We start from the raw sequence: 20,192 nt of genomic DNA, 5'->3' as shown, positions 1-20,192 counted from the left end.
CTTTGGGAGGCCGAGACGGGCGGATCACGAGGTCAGGAGATCGAGACCATCCTGGTTAATACGGTGAAACCCCGTCTCTACTAAAAAGTACAAAAAACTAGCCGGGCGAGGTGGCGGACGCCTGTAGTCCCAGCTACTTGGGAGGCTGAGGCAGGAGAATGGCGTGAACCCGGGAGGCGGAGCTTGCAGTGAGCTGAGATCTGGCCACTGCACTCCAGCCTGGGCGACAGAGCGAGACTCCATCTCAAAAAAACAAAAAACAAAAAAAAAAAAAAAACAAAAAAAAAAGAGAAAAAAAAAAAATTCAAGCATAGAAAAGCATGGAGCTAGTGTAATAAATACCCATGCTTCCACCTAATACTAAGTTGTCACATTTTAACATTTTGCCCTATTTGTTTCAGATCTCCAGATTTTTGTTTTTTAAGAAACAAAACATAGATATTGGTGGGGACAGTTGTACAACCAATTAAGAGCAATTTGGCGACATCTTACATAAAGAGATGCATGCTCTATCACCTAGCAGTTCCTTTCATTAAAATTTTTTCTAGTATTTATTGAACAAAGATGGCATGGTCTCTCTCTCCCTGGCTTTTTCTGAAAATCTGTAGAAAAGTTGAAAAACTAGAGTAATAAATACCCTTTTACTTTTCACCTATAGTTACCAATTATTAATATTTTACATTTGCTTTATTTTTCATATGCATGTTGCTATTTTTGCTGAACTGTGTGAAAGTTGCAGACATCCTAACACTTCTAAATACTTCAGCATGCATTTCCTAATAAGAATAGTTTCCTACATAACCACACTTTTATTGTGCCTAAGAAGGTTAGCATTAATCTGTAATATCAATATTCAAATTTTCCTAGTTTTTCCCCAAATGTCCTTTATTGCTTTTCTGTTTGTTTGTGGGTCAGTCTTGATCCAGTCAAGATTCGTTTGGTCCTTATAGCACTTTAATCTCTTTTCATCTCAAACAGACTCCTCTCCTTTCAGTACATTTTTTTTTTTTTGAGATGGAGTCTCACTCTGTCACCCAGGCTGGAATGCAGTGGCGCTATCTCAGCTCACTGCAAGCTCCGCCTCCTGGGTTCACGCCATTCTCCTGCCTCAGCCTCCCGAGTAGCTGGGACTACAGGCGCCTGCCACCACGCCCGGCTAATTTTTTTGTATTTTTAGTAGAGATGGGGTTTCACTGTGTTAGCCCGGATGGTCTCGATCTCCTGTCCTTGTGATTCACCCGCCTCAGCCTCCCAAAGTGCTGGGATTACAGGTGTGAGCCACTGCGCCCGGCCTCAGTACATTTTTTTAGGTTGAACATCTTTTCATATTTTTATCTTCCATTACGTTTTGATTCTCCCATTTCATATTTCTTTTTCTATTTTTTCAGACAGGTCTCACTCTCTCACCCAGGCTGTAGTGCAGTGGCATGATCTCGGCTCACTGTCACCTCAGCCTCTGGGCTCAAATGATTCTCCTGCTTCAGCCTCCCAAGTAGCTGGAACTACAGGTGCTGTGCACCACCACACCCAAAAAATACAATTTTCTTGTATTTTTTGTAGAGACAGGGTCTTGCCATATTGTCCAGGCTAGTCTTGAACTCTTGGACTCAAGCGATCCTCCCACCTCAGCCTCCCAAAGTGCTGAGATTACAGGTGTGAGCCACTGTGCCCAGCCCCATTTCATATTTCTAAAAGTGATTCTGTCTCAAGGTTCTGGGTTACCTTCATACCTCACCTGTGTGTGACTGTAGAGGACCCAGGTGGGACCTCTAGCTGCTGCTTCTTCCTTATCATGCAAACATCAAAAGAATGTTGGGTTTTCCTCACTGGTGTGAGGGAGAGAACAACTTGCTTGATTGCATCCTAGTAACTGTCTTCTTGCCTGAAGTGGAACTGCAATTAATAGTCCCTAACTTGGGAATGAGTCAGTTGTTTTAAGAATGGCAAAATGTTAATAATTATGGAAGGTTGTTATATATGAAATTTTCCATAATAGAAAGGATTTTTTAGAAAAGGTGAGTAGTCTAGAACTTGAAAGGTACTTTTTTCTCTTCCTTGGTGGTTTTATTTTAAATGATGGTTACATGCCTAAGCTGGTCCTCTTAGTTCTTGGGAAGCTGAACTATAGAGTGTGAAAGCATCCTCCTCTGCCTCATAGCCTTGGTTATCTGAGGAAGAGTAGTTCAAGGGCCAGAGGGAGATGTTAGCAGTGTGTCTCCAGAGGTGGCTTTGCAGCTGGTGGGAGTGGGAAGGAAATGTGGGTGCCAGTGTATGTATAAGTTGTCTCTAAACTTGGGCAGTCCATGAGAATGGTATACCAGATTGTCACAGCCCACAAGAACCTGGAGACTGATGAACCCCTTTTTACAGGTGAAGAAACTTAAGGAACTGGGCATTAGATGCAGGGAACCAAGACAAGGAGCCAAGGCAGGAGTTGCCATCTCCCTGTAAACTCATTCCTGCTTCTCTTCCTACCTTAGGACTGCACATGTGAGGAGTTCTGCCCTGAGTGCTCAGTGGAGTTCACCCTCGACGTGCGGTGCAATGAAGACCAGACGCGACATGTCACCTCTCGAGACCTCATCTCCAACAGCCCCCGGGTCATTCCGGTCAGTGCAGGAGAGCAGCCTCTTTTCCCTGGGATCTTTCCTCTTCTTTTGCTGGCTCCAGGTGGGCTAGACTGGGGTTGATCCTTATCAAATGTTGGCATTCCCTGTTACCTTCTGCCTTAAATCTGATCCCTAGAAGTGCTAATTCTGGATTCTTCTTGGGCATCGTTGCATGGTTAGCATCGTTGCTGCTGCACACCCTCTGTCACCCAGGGACCCTTTTTTTTTTTTTTTTTTTTTTGAGACGGAGTCTCGCTCTGTCGCCCAGGCTGGAGTACGGTGGCCGGATCTCAGCTCACTGCAAGCTCCACCTCCTGGGTTCACGCCATTCTCCTGCCTCAGCCTCCCGAGTAGCTGGGACTACAGGCGCCCGCCACCTCGCCCGGCTAAGTTTTTGTATTTTTTAGTAGAGACGGGGTTTCACCGTGTCAACCAGGATGGTCTCGATCTCCTGACCTCGTGATCCGCCCGTCTCGGCCTCCCAAAGTGCTGGGATTACAGGCTTGAGCCACCGCGCCCGGCCTACCCAGGGACCCTTTTAAAGGCCATGGAATTGTTCTGCCTGAGGCCGTCACCACACCATGAAGTGGGGGTTGGAGTCCTGGGGGCATCTGTGCCACCACCTCGTCAGGTGCTCCTTCCCTGATTGACAGATTGCAGTCTAGAGGTGCTGGGATATGGATGCCAGAGGAGGTGACTGGGGAGGTGAGCAGCTAATGAATGCCTGGTGGACTCCCTACAGGTGACATCCCGGAACCGAGATAATGACCCCAATGACTACGTGGAGCAGGATGGTGAGTCTTCCTGATCTGTCACTCTGTGGGCCAGCGGGAAGCAGAGACCAGACACAGCCTCTCGTGCTGCCTGGTCTCCTCGCAAATTGGCTTTAGACCCATTTTTCCAGATGTGTGTGGTCTTGCAGTGGCACTCCAAGTCAGAATTTGGAGAACCATGTCTCTCCTGGACCTTGACTGACTTGTGCCTCTCCCTGCAGACATCCTCATCGTCAAGTTGAGAAAGGGCCAGGAGCTGAGACTTCGAGCCTATGCCAAAAAGGGCTTTGGCAAGGAGCATGCCAAGTGGAACCCTACTGCAGGGGTGGCTTTTGAATACGATCCAGACAATGCCCTGAGGCATACAGTGTACCCCAAGCCTGAGGAATGGTATGTTCCCCTTAGGAGTGATGGCAGGCATTTGGGGTGGGTGTGTCATAGAAATGGCTGCTGTTGACTGAGAGGTGGCAGGCTCTCTAGGAACTTGGGTGCCTCAAAAGCAGCAGTGGCAACCTTGTGCTGACCTGTGTTTGACCTCAGGCCAAAGAGTGAGTACTCGGAGCTGGATGAGGATGAGTCGCAGGCTCCCTATGACCCCAACGGCAAGCCAGAAAGGTAAGAGCCTGCCCGGACATGGGAAGGTAAAGTGTGTAAGAAGGGATGGTTTTGGTTCAGGCCATGAGTTAGGCGTCCCTCTTCCCGACCTCGTAGTTCTCACAAGCTGAGGAGGGCTGCTGACTGCTAAACCAGACGTGTGGTATGTGCGTCAGCCCCCTTTTGGTCACTGTGACAAAGAGGAACCTCCAGTTATCCAGGTTGTTCCTATTCTGATTTTCAGCCCCCAAAGAAGAGATCCTTCAGGTCAATGCTAGGGGCAGAGATTGGGACCCAAGTTCCACAGGGGTGACTGTGAAAGAGCTGTCACTGGTCACTGCTCACTTGGTTTTCCACTCTCTCCTCAGTGGGGCATGCGTACATACAGAACTTTAGGATTTTCACAGGTACCTTATGAGGTAGTTGTAGCGTCCTTGCAGTCGTGCAAAGTGTGTTGAAACTACCCTATGTAAGAGGTTTTAGACGAAAGGAAGTCAGCCCTGGCCCAAGGTCAAGTTCCATGTGGGAACAGAGCCAAGACCCGGAAGGAGGGAGGGTTGTCCATGGCCAGAGCTCGGGTCGGCCACCCTGCCTCACAGGGCACTCACTGGACTCTTGCCTCCTAGGTTTTACTACAACGTGGAGTCTTGTGGCTCTCTGCGTCCTGAAACCATTGTCCTGTCAGCCCTCTCTGGATTGAAGAAGAAACTGAGTGATTTACAAACTCAATTAAGCCACGAGATCCAGAGTGATGTGCTAACCATAAATTAACTGCAGCTTGCCTGCTTCAGCAAAAACGGAGATTCAGGCTAGCAGCTGGATATGGGGGTCTCTCTTCAGACTCTTCTAGTTTCTGAGAATCTAGTCTACTGTTGCTTGAGCGTCTTGGCAGGACATCAGTACCAATGAGAAGAGGGTCACAGATAGATTACCAGGGATGCAGTGGTGTTTAGGCAGGACCGGTCTTTACTGGCCCTGACCGCTGTTCATAATTGGCAGCAGTGCTCCCCAGATCCCAGAAGGTCCCTTCTGGACTGTTTCCAGCGCACCTGTAGGGAACCAACTGCACTTCTCTCCTGGTTAGTCCAGCTCTTTAAACCCTTTCTGTCCAAGATGAGTCATTTTCAGTTGTACCTTAGATTTCTAGTGTTAGGATCAAGTGCCATAGCCTTTTTTCAAGGGGCCTATAAACCTTTCCAGTCCTTGCCCCAGGGCTGGCACTTCAAATTCCCAGGTGTCCCTAATTTGAGAAGTAACCTTTTGGAATAGCATTAGACACTGGCTGTCCCCTCCCCACCAAATAAACATGATATTTCATTCTCTGTCCAGCAGTTATGAACCCCTTCACCATCAATGGCCTGATCATTTAGTTTGGTGGTGGTGGGCGAGGGTGGAAGCTGCCGCAGGAGCAAGGGTCCCTCCCACATAAACAGGAGGAATATTTCATTTCTCCTTAATGAAGGCTCTGGCCCTAACCCCTTAGCAGTGTCTCCGGATAGGAACATGTACAAAGCAGTTAATTAGGCAGCCTGGAGAAAACCAGAGATCCAGTACAGAAAGGAAAGGATATTTATTGATTAACAGAAGTTGTCTTTTTAAAAGTGTTTATTTTTGGCAATAAAGAGCACAACATAATCTCCTTCATGCGTCATCGTGCCACTTAGCTGAGCCAGCCAGCTCTGCCTCCCTCCCCAAAGACCTTTGGACCCCAGTTCCCCTCTACAGGCTAGCTCATCCCTCTGGGTGGTCATTCCCGGGTCACGTTGAGAGCGAGGCTGACTGCACCACCTCCCTAGCTCAAGGGCTCCTTTGGGAGGGGCTGCGTGCTTTATCATCCTCCTGCCACAACTTGCCACAACTCAGATAGTGGTTATTTACAAGGTCTGTTCCCACAAATCAGGACCCTAAAGTATTAAAAAACAAAACCCAAAAAACAACAAAAAACCCCACACAACCAAAGGTTTGACGTGAATAGAAAGATAGCCCTTCTGCATGGTAGTCAACAAATACCAGCACTAGAAAATCAATTGCTTTAATTGCATTACAGCAGGGAGCCTCAGCACCATGTGGGGAGGAGGAAACGGGAAGGGCTAGGTCTCAGAGTGCTTTTGGCTGGCCAGAGGGTGGCCAAACAGGGCCAAGGGGCTCCCTCTGCTTGGGCATTGTCCACCCCTGGTCAGTGAGGGGGGCAGCAGGGGTGCTCCCCACGGCAGTCCTGCTGCAGCCTTCCCTCCTGGCCTGGCCGTGGGGCAGGAACAAGCTCCAGCCTTCCTCCACATGGCTGAGGTAATCAGCATCCCTACCCCGAGGGCATCTTCCCAGCCTACAAAGCAGGAAGGAGCCTGTGCAGAAGTTACATTTTAAAACCAGATTTTCACCTGAGGCGTCAACCAGATGTCACCTCTGCTTAAAACTCCAATTGCAAGGCTGGCAAGCAGCACAGTGGAAGCGCAGATCCTTCCTGTGTCACTCCAGGCCCAGAGGAACTGAGAAGCCACCTGCTGTTCCGGCCCTTGGGCTGTTTGGGAAAAGCCAGCAGTCAGAGTGCCAGTCAGAAAGCCAGCAGTCAGAGTGCCAGCTCTGATTGTCCCCCTCCTCTGGCCCTGGTAGTTCAAGCAGGTTCTGGCAGCAGGAGGGTTGTGCCATGGAGGATGGACACAACTGCCCTTATACTCAAAAACAGCCTTGACCATGGCCTGGTCATAGGATTAAAAAGTGTGTGTATTGGTGGGGAAGGATGGGGTGAGGGTAAGGGGATCTCATTGATACAGAGTATGTCATAAGCCATATATATTAAAATCATTAACAGTATATAGTCCCACGGTAGCTCCAGCCCCTCACACATGCTCAGGTGGTGTGGCCAGCCCTTTGCCTCAGTCCAGTCTCACCCTTGGGGGCAAGGAGAGGGCAGCTTGCTCCCTTTCTCCAGGCTTTTGGCCGACAGCCCCTTGAGGCTGTCCACGGTACACTGCAGCCAGCCCCGCGGCAGGCAGCCCCCAGCAGTCATTGGTGCTCGCCAGCACTGTGGTCACTGGGATGGGGTCTTAGCCTCGCTGCTGTCCCCCTGGCTGGGCTTTGGCTTTAGCAGGATGAATCTGTTGAGGAGGTCTGTTTCCGAGCTGGCCTGGGCTGCCCCATAGCCCTCACCTGTGGGCACAGAAGCAGGCTCAGAACTCAGAGCTAGGTCAAAAGACCCCTGCCCAATAGGCCTCATCCTCCACAGAGCCTCCTGGCAGGTGGGTGTGGGGCATGGAAGCGACTCACCAGCATAGCTGGAGGCTTCGGCAATGTTCTGGGAACCCGTGATGTGGTGCCAGTAGGCACTGCGGGGCAGCATGGTCGTGGGTGTGCAGGGATACGAGTAATGCTCCGTGCCCTTGTTCAGCAGCTGTGGGGCAAAGGAAGGGGTCACTCCCATTAGTGGCTCACAGTATCCCTGAGCAGCCCGCCCAAGGCCCTACCTGCCTCCACTGTGTACCCCAGGCACTTGGCCCTGCCTGCCCACCCGCCCCCCTCCCCCGACCCTGTAACCTGGACTGATGCCCGCTGCCTCACCCTCACGTTCTTCTCCATTTCCAGCAGGACCCGCTTGTGCTGCTCAGCGATGGCCAGGGTGGCACTGTGGACCCGCTGGTAAATCTGCTCCCCTTCTTGTGTCTGGAAGGTGTAGAGTCCTTCCCCAGCATCACACATCCTGGGGACACAGATGGCACAGAGGGCAAGACGGTGGGGACCCACCACAGACATGCATGTAATTGGTTAGGCTGTCCTGCAACTGCAAGCTGTGGCTGCCTTCCAGGCCAGGAGGACAGGCAGGGCTGTGGTCTGGGGGTCCGACCACATGATGTAAACATGCTGAGCATTTTCTCTACCAGCTGGTGCTCAAGATGCATTACAAGAATTAACCCATTCAGTTTTCTCTACCACCTCCCTCTGGTCTTTGTACCATAAATGGTTTCCTCATTGTTATGCATTTTCCCAAACCATTTTATAGATGAGGAAACTGAGGCATTACAGAAGCTAAATAACTCAACCAAGGTTCTGCAGAGGATTATATGTAATTTCAGTCTAGGCAGGCTGACTCCAGAGTTCAAGTGAGGGGATACCCAGTCTTCACTATAATGCTAGGAGGTTAGGTACTTTATTATCCCTGAAACCCAGACTCAGGTCCACAGTCACAGAACTAGTAAGTGCCTGAACCCACATTTGACTTAAGCCAAAGTAGTCTATGACTTTTGGTAAATAGCTTCAATTGATCTGCATGCTGTGGGCAAGTTACTCCTCTGAGCCTTCATTTCATTTCTTCGTCTGTAAAATGGGAACATTACATTCCCCCTTGGGATTGCTATGCCAATAAATAAACCAAGCTCCTAGCGCAGTGCCTAACACAGAGTGAATGGTAGCCCCCATCACACCATGGTAGGACAGGGCTGAGAGGCGAGAGGGTCCTACCGGCCAGCCTCAAAGGTAAAGCGTGTGGCATCCCGGCCATAGCGGCGCAGTGAGCAGAGGGGCCATGAGACGAGCTTCACACGGGGGTTGTGGATGTCCCAGAGGTAGATGTTCTCGTGCGTGATCTGCAGCTTGCACTCACCATACACGTCCAGGTTGGGGCAGGGCAGCAGGAATACATTGAAGCGATCTGGTGTGGGGGAGGGTGGACAAGTGGGCCCAGAGATGCCCCAGATGGGGGCTTCCTTCCTCCCTTCCTCTCCTCTTCCTCCTCCCCCTCCCCACCGCCAGGGCCAGGGCCCAGCCTCACCTGTCTGCTCACATTGCACCCCTGGGGCCAGGAGGTCAGGCTCTCCCAGACTGATGTCGTTGAGGCGGGACCCCAGACACTCCACAGATAGTGTCTTGTACCACTCCTCTGCCTCCAGCTCTGAAGAAAATGCTACTTCATCATGCGGCTCCGGGAGCCCGGTAGCCCAACCCATCTGCCCAGCCTGACTTATGCCACCATGCACAGCAGGGAGGGCAAGGACAGTGGGTTCTGCCTGCCTATCCTGCCTCAACCCTGAGGGCCTGCTCCCTGAAGGCACCCCCAACCCCACACACACCCCACCACCATCTCCACCCAGGGTTAGCCCTGCTCTGCCTGCTCCTAGCTGGACCTCTGACCATGACCACCCCAGGGGAGGCAGATGGAGGTCCACACTCAGCGCCTCACCTGAGTCGCAGGTGAAGGTACGTGCTGAGTCGTCAGTGAATATGATGGCCACCGCCTGCCGCTTGGTCTCCTTGGGGAGCCGCGTGACACACTTGACGTTGCTGATCTCAGTCACCTGGGACAGCATCCACGAGGGACTTAGCCAGGCCAGTGCATCTCTCTCTCTCTCTCTCTCTCTCTCTCTCTGTCTCTCTCTCTCTCTCTCTCTCTGCATCCCCCACAGCCCTGCCACCCCCAGGAGGGTGCACAGACCTCAGGCCTCAGCAGACTGTCTTTGCTTACAGGTTGGGGGAGCTAGGACCCAGGCCTCCTAACCTTGGGGCAGCCCCGGAGGCACACTGACTTCTCATCTGGATACTTCTCCAGCCGCTGGGGCCCCTTGCTGGAGGATTTCCGGAACACCAGCCAGCACCTCCGGTAGATCTGTGGGGTGAGATGACAGGGCTCAGACCTCCCTGGACCACTCCCACCCCGCCAGCATGGCCCTGCAGTCACCCCTGCCTGCCACAGGGGGCGGTGCTGCACAGCCTTCCCTGGAGCCCCAGCCTGGGGACACCGGGAGCGGGAGTCAACAGCAGTGTCACCTCCCTGGGAGAGAAGCCTCCTCCCCAAATTGAAAAGTCATTGACTTCTTGGCTGGCTCCAAAACGCTGTTCCACAAAGGGTGCTCTCCTGACCTGCCATTTACTGTGTGCCCCGCTTTTAGCGAGTAGCCAGCGTTCCTGAGTGCTTCCTGCTCACACCTGTTATTCGCACTGTGCACAGTCTCAGGGCCACTCCTGAGATAAGTCCTGTTATCCCCATTTTATAGACGGAGAAAGGGAGGCATCAAAACACTAAGGAATGGTGATGCTGGTATTTGCAGCAGGCTGTCTAGATCCAGGGCAGACCCTCACAGCCTACTGCAGGATCTGGCCAGGGCTCGGGCAGTGCCAGCCACAACAGAGGGGTCTCCTGGGGACAGGGATTAGACCCTTGCCCCTTGCCCACCTGTACATACCCTTGCCTCCTGCCCACCTGTACATCCCCGTGCCCCTAGTTCTCTGAGTCAGGGGAGGGTCTTTACGTAGGTAACCCCCACTCTTGTCTCCCAGGGCTTTCACTCACCCTCTCTTTTCATTCTCTTACCAACCCTGAAGTGTAAGGGGCGCAGTTCCAGCTGGGAACCCAAGGCTGTTCGAGGTCAAGGGGCGGAGCTAGGAATCTGAGGCTCCTCCCACAGCATGGTGCCTTCCCTCCTGGTCCTGGCCACTGCTGAGGCTCCTGTACCTTAAACCACCTACATTCTCTGTAGCTTCAGGGACTCCCCCGAGGGGGTAGGGAGGGGAGGGGAGTGACCACTCTAGGATTGAAGGGACAGACCCTCCCTCCCACCTAGGCTTTTTTCTGCCCAAAGTCTGTGGCTGGGGTTTACCTACTTCTAGCGGGCACTTCAAAAGCCCTGCAGAGCCTGTTCCCCAGGCATCTCTGGTGTTCCTCTTACTGGAAACAGTAGGGAGACTGAGTGGCGGCCGAGAGCACAGTAGAGGAGGCCAGGGGACCTCTGGGCCCCACCCTCTCCTCAGCTCTACTGTGCCATGGGTAGGTCCTTGGCAGGCAGGGTCCCAGGGTGCAGTGGTCCTAGGCAGCCCCCATTTCAAGATACCACTCAGAGCCAGGCCACTTCTGGCTCCTATCTGGGACCCTAGGAGGCATGTCTGTTCCTGCACTCCTGACCCTGGCTCGGCCCCTGTTCTACCCACCTAAACCACAGCAGCCCTCAGTTCTCAGCTGCAGCGCTCCTTTAAGACAGACACTGAATTTTATCCTCAGAATCCTCACTCATATCCTGGTAGCCTCTTTAACAGCCATGCTAAACAAGTGAATGACCATATGAAGGAACCGTGAATGAATGGACGGATGAATGGATGGATGCTGCCGACCCAGATACACCCTGCCAGGGTGGGCTCCATGCAGCCCGCAGCATCAGGGGCAGAAGGCCTGGGGACCTGAGCACGCCGGTTGCCTGGTTACAGGATACACATTCACAGCCCCAGGGAGCCACGCGCTCAAGAGCCCTCCTTCCCACTTCGCACAGGGCTTTGATCAGTGCTTCAGAAACACTCTGCCACAGCTCTGCCACGGGAGAAAGGCCCTGGCAGGTATGAGTGCCGACTCCTGATCTCTTTCAGCCCCTCCCCCCTCACCTCTGTGGGCTGAGATGAGAATGGCTGCTGGGGAGGGACTGCAGCCTCTCATACCAGGGGAAGTGAGGCTCCTGGTTTCAGAGGGAAGAGAATTCCTTGCATGGATAGGGCCTGGCCACGCCCCACCTTCCCATCCAGGCTGTGCCCACCTGTCAGCCGCTCAGTCTCCCTTCCCTCTGGAACAGGTTTGATACTGAGCCCAAGTGGCTGCCCTTGTAGCCGGTGCCTTCCTGGCATGCTCTGCCCTGGGCAAGGCCTCAGCCCAGCTGGCCCTGGGGACCTGCTAAGTCTGGGGCCATAGGAATGAGGAGTGATGTTAGAAGCGAAGCCGCTGCTTCCTTGGCCTCCCTACCTCAGCCTCAGCTTCTCTCTTTGTTCTGTGCTCCAAGTCAGTGGGCTGATCCGCCTTTCAGAGGAACAGCAAAGCAGCCGATGGCTGCCAGGGCCCAGTCTCAACTAGGCTGAGCCCCAGGGTGGGGAGGAACAGGAGGGGAGGTGGGGCCAGAACCGCCCTCTCCAAGGCCAGCCCTGCTCTGTCTGGTAACCAGGTAGGGAAGCCAGGTGGCAGATCCCTCTGCCACTCCGCATGCCCCCCACCCCCCTCAGGCTGAGCCAGGAAGCCTTGAGCAGCCTGAGCTCACCCACCCCTTCAAGGCAATGGGAAAGAAAAGGGAGAGAGGGACAGGAGTCCGGGGTCAAACACGAGACTTGGGTGACCTCAGTCACCAGGGCTGTCCTTCCTACAGGAGAAGGGGCAGCTAGCTGCCAGACCTGTCTTTGGCAGGGGGGCCTGGCAGAGGAAAAGAGGCAGCTCTCAGACAGCCTCACCGAGATCAGGAAGTTGATCCCCTATGCTCCTGTCTTCGGAGGGGTCTTCACCAGTTGGGGGTCTACAGGGGGTAGGACAGGATGCACGCCCAGTGAGACCTCTTCTCTGTAGCCCCTTCAAGCCCCCAGTTCAGGGCCAAGCACCAAGCCAACAACTTGGAGGGAAGCAGCCTGTCCCAGAGCACTGGACCATTCTGCCCAAAGTTCTCATTTGGAAACCACATAAATATCAGCTTCAGCGCCTCACACCACCCCATCTCCCCCAGCCAACCACTCCCCTTTTCAAACACTTCTTTAACATTGAAAACGACAATCTGAAATATACTAAGTATCTGCACACGGAAAGCAGTCGGAAGCAAGGGGAGAGGACCTAAAAGAAAAGAGGCCAGGAGAGGTAAGGGGAGGCCGGGGGTGGGGGGCAAACGGAAGGGAGAGGAGGCCAGGGGAAGAGAGACGCTGCTTCTCAGCTCAGACACAGCCCGGCCTTGCCAGCCGCTCCTGCTGCTGCTGTGGTGACAACTTCAACAATAGCAGGGGAGCCGCCTGCCCATCGGCAGCCACCGTTGCTGCCACCACCACCACCACTGGCCCAGCTGTTGGGATGCCAGCCAGCCCTCTGGGGCGGGGGCTGCAGCAGACAGAATCCAGCCCAGGCACATGCCAGGCAGCACGCTGGCGAGGAGCCCCGAGACCACAGATGCACGATGCCCGGCAGCCGGCGGGCAGCCGCATGCCCCACACACCATGCCTCCGTGCCCGGGACCCAGTCCTCGGGACCCCCTCCCTTGGCAGGGCACCTCCGCAGGTCAGGGTCACTCACCCCGAGCTTCCTGCTCTTCATCTTCACGTAGCCTTGCTTGACGATGTCGCTGAAATTGGTCGCCATGCTTTTCCCACCTTTTGGGGGCGCGGGGCCTGGCGGAGGCGAGGGGAAGAACGTCCAGGTGCCTGGGTCTCCGGCTCCTCCAATCACCTGTTCCAGACACTCTGTCGGGGCTGCCGGGCGAGGGGCTGCTCCTCACCTCCCCCGCCTCAGCATTGTTCTAGCAGCTCCTTCGCCCGGCGCCTGCTGGAAATAAAAATGACAGGGAGATTAGAGGCAGTGACATCTTTCTCTTCCTCTCGCTGTCTCGCTCTCTTTTTTCCTTCCTCTTCCCACACTCCTCCCTCCCTCTTCCCTCCCGCCTTCCTCCCGCCCTTCTTCCTTCCCTTCCCTCCCCACCCCAGGACGACAGAACCATTCAGGAAAACCGAGGTGGAGGCAGCAGTGAGGAAAATGGTCCAGCCCAGTCCCCTCCCTCACGGCTGGGGCTGGCAGTTAACCCCTTCCTGGGAGGACTGGCTCTGGCTCCTGCTGTGGAGGTGGGGACCTAGGAAGGGAAGTGGCGGGGAGTGCTGTTCCTCAGCATTTCGGGCTTGGGGCCCCATCAACTGTGATAACTCTGGGGCAAATTTAGGGCAACTTGCCAAGAGCAAAAGCCCCTTCCTGGGTACAAGCGCTCCCAGGGGTAGGGGCAAGCGCTTCCCAGAGATGGGGGATGAGGGTCCCAGGAGATGACCCCTGGGTGTCTGAGTGAACCCCACGCTCTGCAATGTTAAAGACAATTTGCCTAGTCAGCTCAGCAGCCCCCACAAACCCCTCTGCCCCCCTGCCGGACCCGGTCCTCTACCTGTTTCTCTCCAGCCCCAGGCTAAGAATCACTACCTTGAGCTCACGCAGGGTCTGCTCCCAGGCCCTGCAACTCTTCCGCACACAGCTCTGGGTGCTGCTTCCTGGGTGGGAGGGCAGAGTCCAGTGGGGCGGGCCCCCAGATAAGCCTGAGGAATGTTCTGGGCCGGCTGGAGGTGGCCACTGTGGGAGCAGACGCCTTGCCCTGGCCCTGGGGTTGGGAACGCTGGCCAGTCCGTGAGGGTGGGGCCCAGGTCCCAACAGGCCACTGGGTCTGGCCAAGCCACTGGGTCTGGCCTGCTATGTCCTGAGCATGGGCAGGAGTTAATTATAGGAGAACCAGCCAGGGCCTGGGGCAACAAGACATGCAGGAGACAGTGTGGGACACCAGAGAGAGGTAAATATGGAGCAGGAAATGGGGGTACCAGCAGGGCCACCCCAAATCAGGCGGATCTACAGATAACAAAGACTCAAACTCAAAGGGAGACCTCAGTGATGACCCAGTCTAACCCCTGTATTTTATAGATGGGGAAAGAAAGTTGCCCAGAGAGGGTAAGTTACATGACTAAGGTCACACAGCAGGCCTGGGGCAGAGCCAGGGATGAAGGAGAAGGTCCAGGGTGGTGATGGAGGCCAGTCTGAGGGGGAACATCCTACTGCCATCTCTGGCTGCCTGCCACCTAAGCCTTCCCTGCCATCCAGCCTCAGGGGCAGGATTATGCCAGCAATGTGGCCCCTGTGTCTTCAGGATCACCGGGTGGGAACAGGGCAGCATTTCTGGGGTCAGCTGGGTATCTGTGCTGCCAGAACGGGGCCCTGGGGCAGGCATGCTGCTGGTTGTGCCAGCAGCTTGGCATTAATTAATGTCCTGGAGGCCTGTCTGTTGAGTGCCTAACAAGGAACAGATGGGACTACCCCAGTGGGCACACACAAACAAGGGACGGGCAGAGAGGGTAATGCTCCCCTATCCCACTTGCACCCTGATACCCCCCAATTCCACTCCTGCCCATTCACTGCCTCTATCCCAGCTCCCTGGGGTCCAAGACCCTCCCACAGTTAGGTGGTCTACTTTCCTCCTATAAGGTCTGGTCTGGGGTCCCCCACTGGCAACTGATCCCCAACAGCTCTGCCACACCTGGGCTCTGGCAGCTAGAGATGGGTCAATTTTCTCATCTCTGTCTTCACCGCCTGCCTCTGGGGCTGCCTTCTCCCCAGAGCAAGGACCAGCTCAGGAGTTCCCCTCCAAGAGGATTAGCAGGCTGGCCACTGGCTGTGGGTCCACAGTGTGGAAGCCCCCTATCAGAACACGTCTACAGGAAGCCACTGGGCCCCTCGGGTTCATCCAGCGCAGCCCAGACATAGCACAGCCTGGAGTGTGAATCTAGCTGGCTGTGTGGTCCTGGGCAAGCCGCTTAAGACGCTGTGCCTCAATTTCCCCACTGGAAAAAAAAAAGTGAATAAATCTACCTACTTTAAATGAGGAAATGAATCCATGAGGCACCTGCCTGCCCACTTGGGACAACAGCTTCTACCCTTTTTCTTTTTCTTCTTTTTTTTTTTTTTTCAGACGGAGTCTCGCTCTGTTGTCCAGGCTGGCTCGGTTCACTGCAAGCTCTGCCTCCCGGGTTCATGCCATTCTCCTGCCTCAGCCTCCCGAGTAGCTGGGACTACAGGCTCCCGCCACCACGCGGGGCTAATTTTCTGTATTTTCAGTAGAGATGGGGTTTCACCATGTTAGCCAGGATGGTCTCGATCTCCTGACCTCATGATCCACCCGCCTTGGCCTCCCAGAGTGCTGGGATTACAGGCATGAGCCACCGTGCCTGGCCTTCTGTTTCTTCTTTTGAGACAGGGTCCTTCTCTGTCACCCAGGCTGGAATGCAGGGGTGCGATCACGGCTTACTGCAGCTTCAACTACCCAGGCTCAAGTGATCCACCCACCTTAGCCTCCTGAATAGCTGGGACCACAGGTACATACTGCCATGCCCAGCTAATTTTTAAAAACTTGTTTGTAGAGATGGGTTTTCACCATGTTGCCCAGGCTGGTCTTGAACTCCTGGGGTCAAGTGATCCACAAGGCTTGGCCTCCCAAAGTGCTGAGATTACAGGTGTGAGCAACTGCACCTGGCTAGAGCTTCTACCTTGAAAACTCCAAGGGCTATATATATATACATTGTTTTCTTCAAGGGATATAGTTTTCAAGAGTTGCTGCTCAGACAGGGCGATGAAACCACCAGAATCCAGCCTGCTCCTTCCCAGTGTCGCCCCACCAGGGACTGTGGCCCCAAGCTCTCAGGAGTGCTCCTGCTGCGTCTGTCCATAGGCAGTCTGTCCCTGTCCCATACCCCAGGTCCCCAGCAGGAAGAGTAACCTTCACCGGGAAGGCTGGGTGGCAAAGTCCTGCCAGCTTACTCTGGCCCTGAGTCACAGGGACCCCTGGCCACACTTAGTCCCTAATGAGGTTTGCAAGAGCAAGACCTAACCTAGGAGCTAAAATGGTGTGGCAAAGGGGGGTTGGGAATGGAGAGGAGGGAAAGGTCAGGGCCAACAGGTGGAGCCACAAATTTGACAGGCAGTGGTGTCAAGTGGTAGGGGGAGCCCAGAACCAACCCACCATCCTCCAGAAGGAATGCACCGTGTTAAGCAAGCGAGGCAGCCCCCAAGCTGAGCCTGTGAAGGCCCAATAGGACAGCAAGAAGTGGAGGGCAGGCCGGGCACAGTGGCTCACAACTGTAATCTCAACACTTTGGGAGACCAAAGTGGGAAGATCACCTGGGGCCAGGAGTTCAAGATCAGCCCCAGCACCATAGAGAGACCTCGTCTCTACAAAAAATGAAAAACTTAGCCGGGCGTGTGGCACGTGCCTGTAGTCACAGCTACTGGGGAGGCTGACATGGGAGGATCACTCAAGCTCAGGAATTCCAGGTAGCAGTGAGCTGTGATGAAGCCACTTTACTCCAGCCTGGGTGATAGAGTGAGAGTCTGTCTCTAAAAAATTTCAAAAAAATCAATTAAAAAAATACAAAAAGTGGAGGGCAGCTCAGGCTGGGCAGGCCAGGAATCGGGCTGAAGTAGCCCCTGCCCTGTTTGTCCCTGGGGCCACTGTCCCCATCCACTCCTGAGCCACCGCCAGCCTCAAAGGCCTGCAGCAGGAAGAATGCTTGCTACTTTGAGAGAACCTGAGGTCTTGGGTCCTTCCCCAGCACTGTGAGCTCCGAGCTCCCAGCTAAGCAGGGTGTCCAGCAGCCCCTCTCAGGGTTCCAGTGCAGGAGGAGGGGAGCAAGGGCCCCCCGTATCCCGCCTCCCAGCCTGGTACCAACACTGCTGCTTACCCAGGGACAGTACCTGCCTGGTGCCAGGCCACCACAGGCTCCCGTGCAGGTACAGCCAGCTCCAAAACGCTCCTCTCCCCAGGAAGGGTGGGTGTCCTGGGGGGCGGGGGGCTGGGAGACTTCCAGGGCCCTCCCTGCCCACCTGCCCCATGGGGCAGCCACGCTGAGCACTCCCTCTCGCACCTGGATTCTGCCTGGAGGCTTTGGCTCCAGAACAAACGCTACTCGCTGAGACTGCAACCAATGACTGAGCGGGCGGCTGCCTGCCTAGCTGGGCCTCCCCATCCCTGACAGATCGGATCTTATCAGGCTGCAGGAACAGCCCTACCTGGACACCATCTCGGTGTCATCTGGCTGTCTCTACCCCACGGCGAAGATCGGATCTGTGGGATTCTCTCCAGCACCAGGGCCATTTCCCATCACCTGCTGCTCTCCCCCCACCCCACCCCCAGATTGTTATCAGGGGCAGGCTGGGAGTGCTCCCAACAGATCCCCATGGGGCGACCACACGAAACGTGGTGAGTCCCATCAAGGTGGATGGCAAAGACAGACCAAATACCCACCTGGGCAGAGAGGGATGGCAGAAGGAGGGGACATCTGAACAGCCACGGTCCCCCAGACCCTTAAGCCAAGAGAGTAATGCTGTGGCTGCATACCACTCTGCTCTCCTGGGTCCCCTGCCCACCCCTCAACATGCCAAACCCCTCCCTCGAGGGACCACTGCACTAGCTGTTTCCCACCTACAACATCATTCCCTCACACGCTCATGGTTCATTCCACTGCTTCATCCACCTCCCCCAGGAGGCCTTCCCTGACTACCCTCACCAAAGGATCCCCGCTAGCCAGCCTCTCTCACAACATGAGGTGTGGCTGCCTTCATCGCACACCACCATGGGATTTTCTTGTTCCTACATCTGTCCATTTGTTTCTGACCACAGAGGGACATCTGGAATGTCAGCTCCCTGGTGGCTCAGCCTCGTCTGTCTAGTTAACAGCTCTATCCCAGCTCCTTGAATGGTGCCCGGTGGGGAGGAGACGCTCAATATTTGGGGTCTGAATGCATCGTTCTCTCCAGGACTTGTCCTCCCCCCCATCCTTTCTTCCACCACCACCAGCCTCCATCTGGCTGGACCTGGCTCAGCTTCCAGAGGTGAGTGAGCCACAGCAGGCTCCCAGCTCCTGGGTCTCAGCGCTGACTGGCATGGCCAGCAGGCTGTTGTTACTGGAGAACCAGCTGCGCTCAAGACCCGCAGTTTGGTTCAGAGCTGCCTCAGGGAAGAGTGTGCTGCTGACACCGAGGCCAGGCCTGGTTGGGCAGCCCCACCTTGGCCAGGGTTGTGGGGTGAGGTCATGCCCAGCCCTGCTGCCTTGCCCAGGAGGGAAATGCTGGGAGTAACCAGTACCAGCACAGCAACGCAAGCAACTGGGGAGAGGAGACACAGCTCCTGGGACCAGAGTTGGGGGCGGGGGCAGGGGCAGGAAGAGCCTGTACCTGTGCCACATCCCTCTGAAAGGGTCTAGGAAAGAACCTGCCCTAAGCAAGCCCACTCCACACAGTAAAGTGTAGTCTCCTAGAGCTGCTGCCAGGCCCCTCGCTGCCCTCGCCATCAGACCCCTCCAACCCACACCCTCCATCCAAGCGGAAGCGCCCCAGCAACTGACGTGTCCCCATGGCTTGGGGCAGGCGGGCTGCACAGAGCCCCTGCTCTGCCACATCACCCAGGTGCCCAGCCTCAGCTAATGCCCCTTTTCAGTAACAGAAAGCATGTAACTGGATTCAGGGCCTTGCGGGCCACTGGGGAAAAGGTAGACAGACCTTGGGGGCCAGTGGAGAAAGGTTCAAGGACAGGAGGCAGCTGGTCATGAGTTTGGGCTGTAGGGAGAAACCCCATAGTCAGGAGGGGGTCGGCAGTGGGGGCCAGCTGGGGTACAAAAAATCATCTCTTGGAATTTGGAGGAGTTGAGAGAACAGGAGGCCCCGGGGAGGAGTAGGAAGGCTGGTAGAAGGTTGGGAGCTGCCAGGGGCTGGGTTATGCCCCTTCCGGCTGGCAGGCCCGGGAGCGCAGGGCCTGGGTTGTTCGGATGGGGTTTGTGTGGGTGCGGGTGAGGTCATCTCGCGACCTGGGCTACCCCGGAGACGAGAGCTGAGGGTGGAGAGAGCGCAGGGAGTTTCAGGGCCCAGGCACTGGCTTGTAGGGGGCGGGTCTCTGAGCCCCTCCACCCCAGAGTAGGAAGGTCCCATGGGACGGAGCGTCCCTCAGGTTCGGGAAGTGACTGAGGGTAATCAGGGGTGGGAGTCGCCGGGGCTCTCGCGGGCTCTGCGCGGCCTATGTTCCCCTCCCTGCCTCGCGCCCCCCAATTTACCTGGGCGCCGAGGCCCGGGCCAGGAGCGCCTGCTCAGCGGGGCCGCGGAGCAGGCTCATGCCCGCGTCACGGTGCGGCCGGCGGGGGCGGCAGGGCGGCGGTGGCGCCGGGCTCCAGGCGGGGACGGCGAGGGAGGTGCGGCCGCCCGGCTAAGGATCGGGCTCAGGCTGGGACTAGGCTCGGCTCCCTCCGCCGCCCGGTCCCACCGCTACGCCCCGCCCCCTGCCCCGCCCCGGCGGCCAGCCCCCGCCGTATACCTCCGAGCCGCGGGACACTCGATTCTGCCCTGGCACCCCCGCACCCGTTTCAAGTCGCCCCTGGTACCCCCAGCTCATTCCCACCACCCCTCTCTGGGCCCAAAAGCCCACATCGTCTCTCAGCCCCTGAAAGCTGAACTCCACATCAGCTCCCAGCCCCTACATCTCAACCCCTTCACTTCTTCAGGAGTGGCATACACACCCAGACTCCACATCAGCTCCCAGCCCCCACATCTCAATCCCTTCACTTCTTCAGGAATCACATACACACCCATTGCTCCCCTAACCGCATCATGACTCTCTGGACCCTCACAGCCCAGCTCCCCCAGCCCCACAGTGACCTCCTCTGCTACCCCTCCTCAAGTAGCCGCACCAGCGCCTCTGTCTCCCCGATCTCCTCTCCACCCTCA

General features: G+C 55.6%; 2 protein-coding genes and 1 long non-coding RNA gene across 9 annotated transcripts in view; 2 read left to right on the top strand and 1 right to left on the bottom strand.

Annotated features, from left to right (window-relative positions):
- The window catches only part of POLR2C (RNA polymerase II subunit C), a 12,026-nt gene extending 6,411 nt beyond the window's left edge, over positions 1-5,615 (top strand). The window contains exons 5-9 of the mRNA XM_003916941.5: positions 2,481-2,609; positions 3,352-3,403; positions 3,604-3,772; positions 3,923-3,997; positions 4,603-5,615. Of these exons, the coding sequence (XP_003916990.1) occupies positions 2,481-2,609; positions 3,352-3,403; positions 3,604-3,772; positions 3,923-3,997; positions 4,603-4,747 (570 nt within the window). The 3' untranslated portion in view covers positions 4,748-5,615. The remainder of the gene's footprint in view (positions 1-2,480; positions 2,610-3,351; positions 3,404-3,603; positions 3,773-3,922; positions 3,998-4,602) is intronic.
- Positions 5,532-19,712, bottom strand: DOK4 (docking protein 4). 7 transcript variants are annotated; one of them, XM_003916940.5, is made up of 9 exons: positions 19,526-19,712; positions 12,981-13,229; positions 9,462-9,569; positions 9,147-9,261; positions 8,739-8,858; positions 8,429-8,618; positions 7,532-7,670; positions 7,241-7,364; positions 5,564-7,123 (listed from the first exon to the last, which is right to left on the bottom strand). In XM_003916940.5, exons 2-9 carry the CDS (start codon positions 13,044-13,046, stop codon positions 7,005-7,007), a joined length of 981 nt encoding a protein of 326 aa, XP_003916989.1. In that variant the 5' UTR covers positions 13,047-13,229; positions 19,526-19,712; the 3' UTR covers positions 5,564-7,004. The 7 variants fall into 7 exon arrangements, 6 of the variants coding, with proteins under 6 accessions (XP_021787713.1, XP_021787715.1, XP_021787714.1 ...); XM_031658205.1 differs by lacking the exon at positions 19,526-19,712 and adding an exon at positions 13,831-13,908; XR_002519253.2 differs by lacking the exon at positions 19,526-19,712 and having other exon boundaries at positions 5,532-6,494; positions 6,865-7,364; positions 12,981-13,407.
- On the top strand, positions 11,201-13,096 carry LOC103880470. Its single transcript, XR_004179768.1, has 3 exons — positions 11,201-11,287; positions 12,427-12,554; positions 13,012-13,096. It is a non-coding gene; the product is annotated as an uncharacterized LOC103880470 (long non-coding RNA).
- Positions 19,713-20,192: the final 480 nt, after the last annotated feature.

The sequence above is a fragment of the Papio anubis genome, chromosome 18 (assembly GCF_008728515.1).
Source record: "Papio anubis isolate 15944 chromosome 18, Panubis1.0, whole genome shotgun sequence".
NCBI classification, from domain to species: domain Eukaryota; kingdom Metazoa; phylum Chordata; class Mammalia; order Primates; family Cercopithecidae; genus Papio; species Papio anubis.
This window is presented reverse-complemented; position numbering and strand designations above follow the sequence as displayed.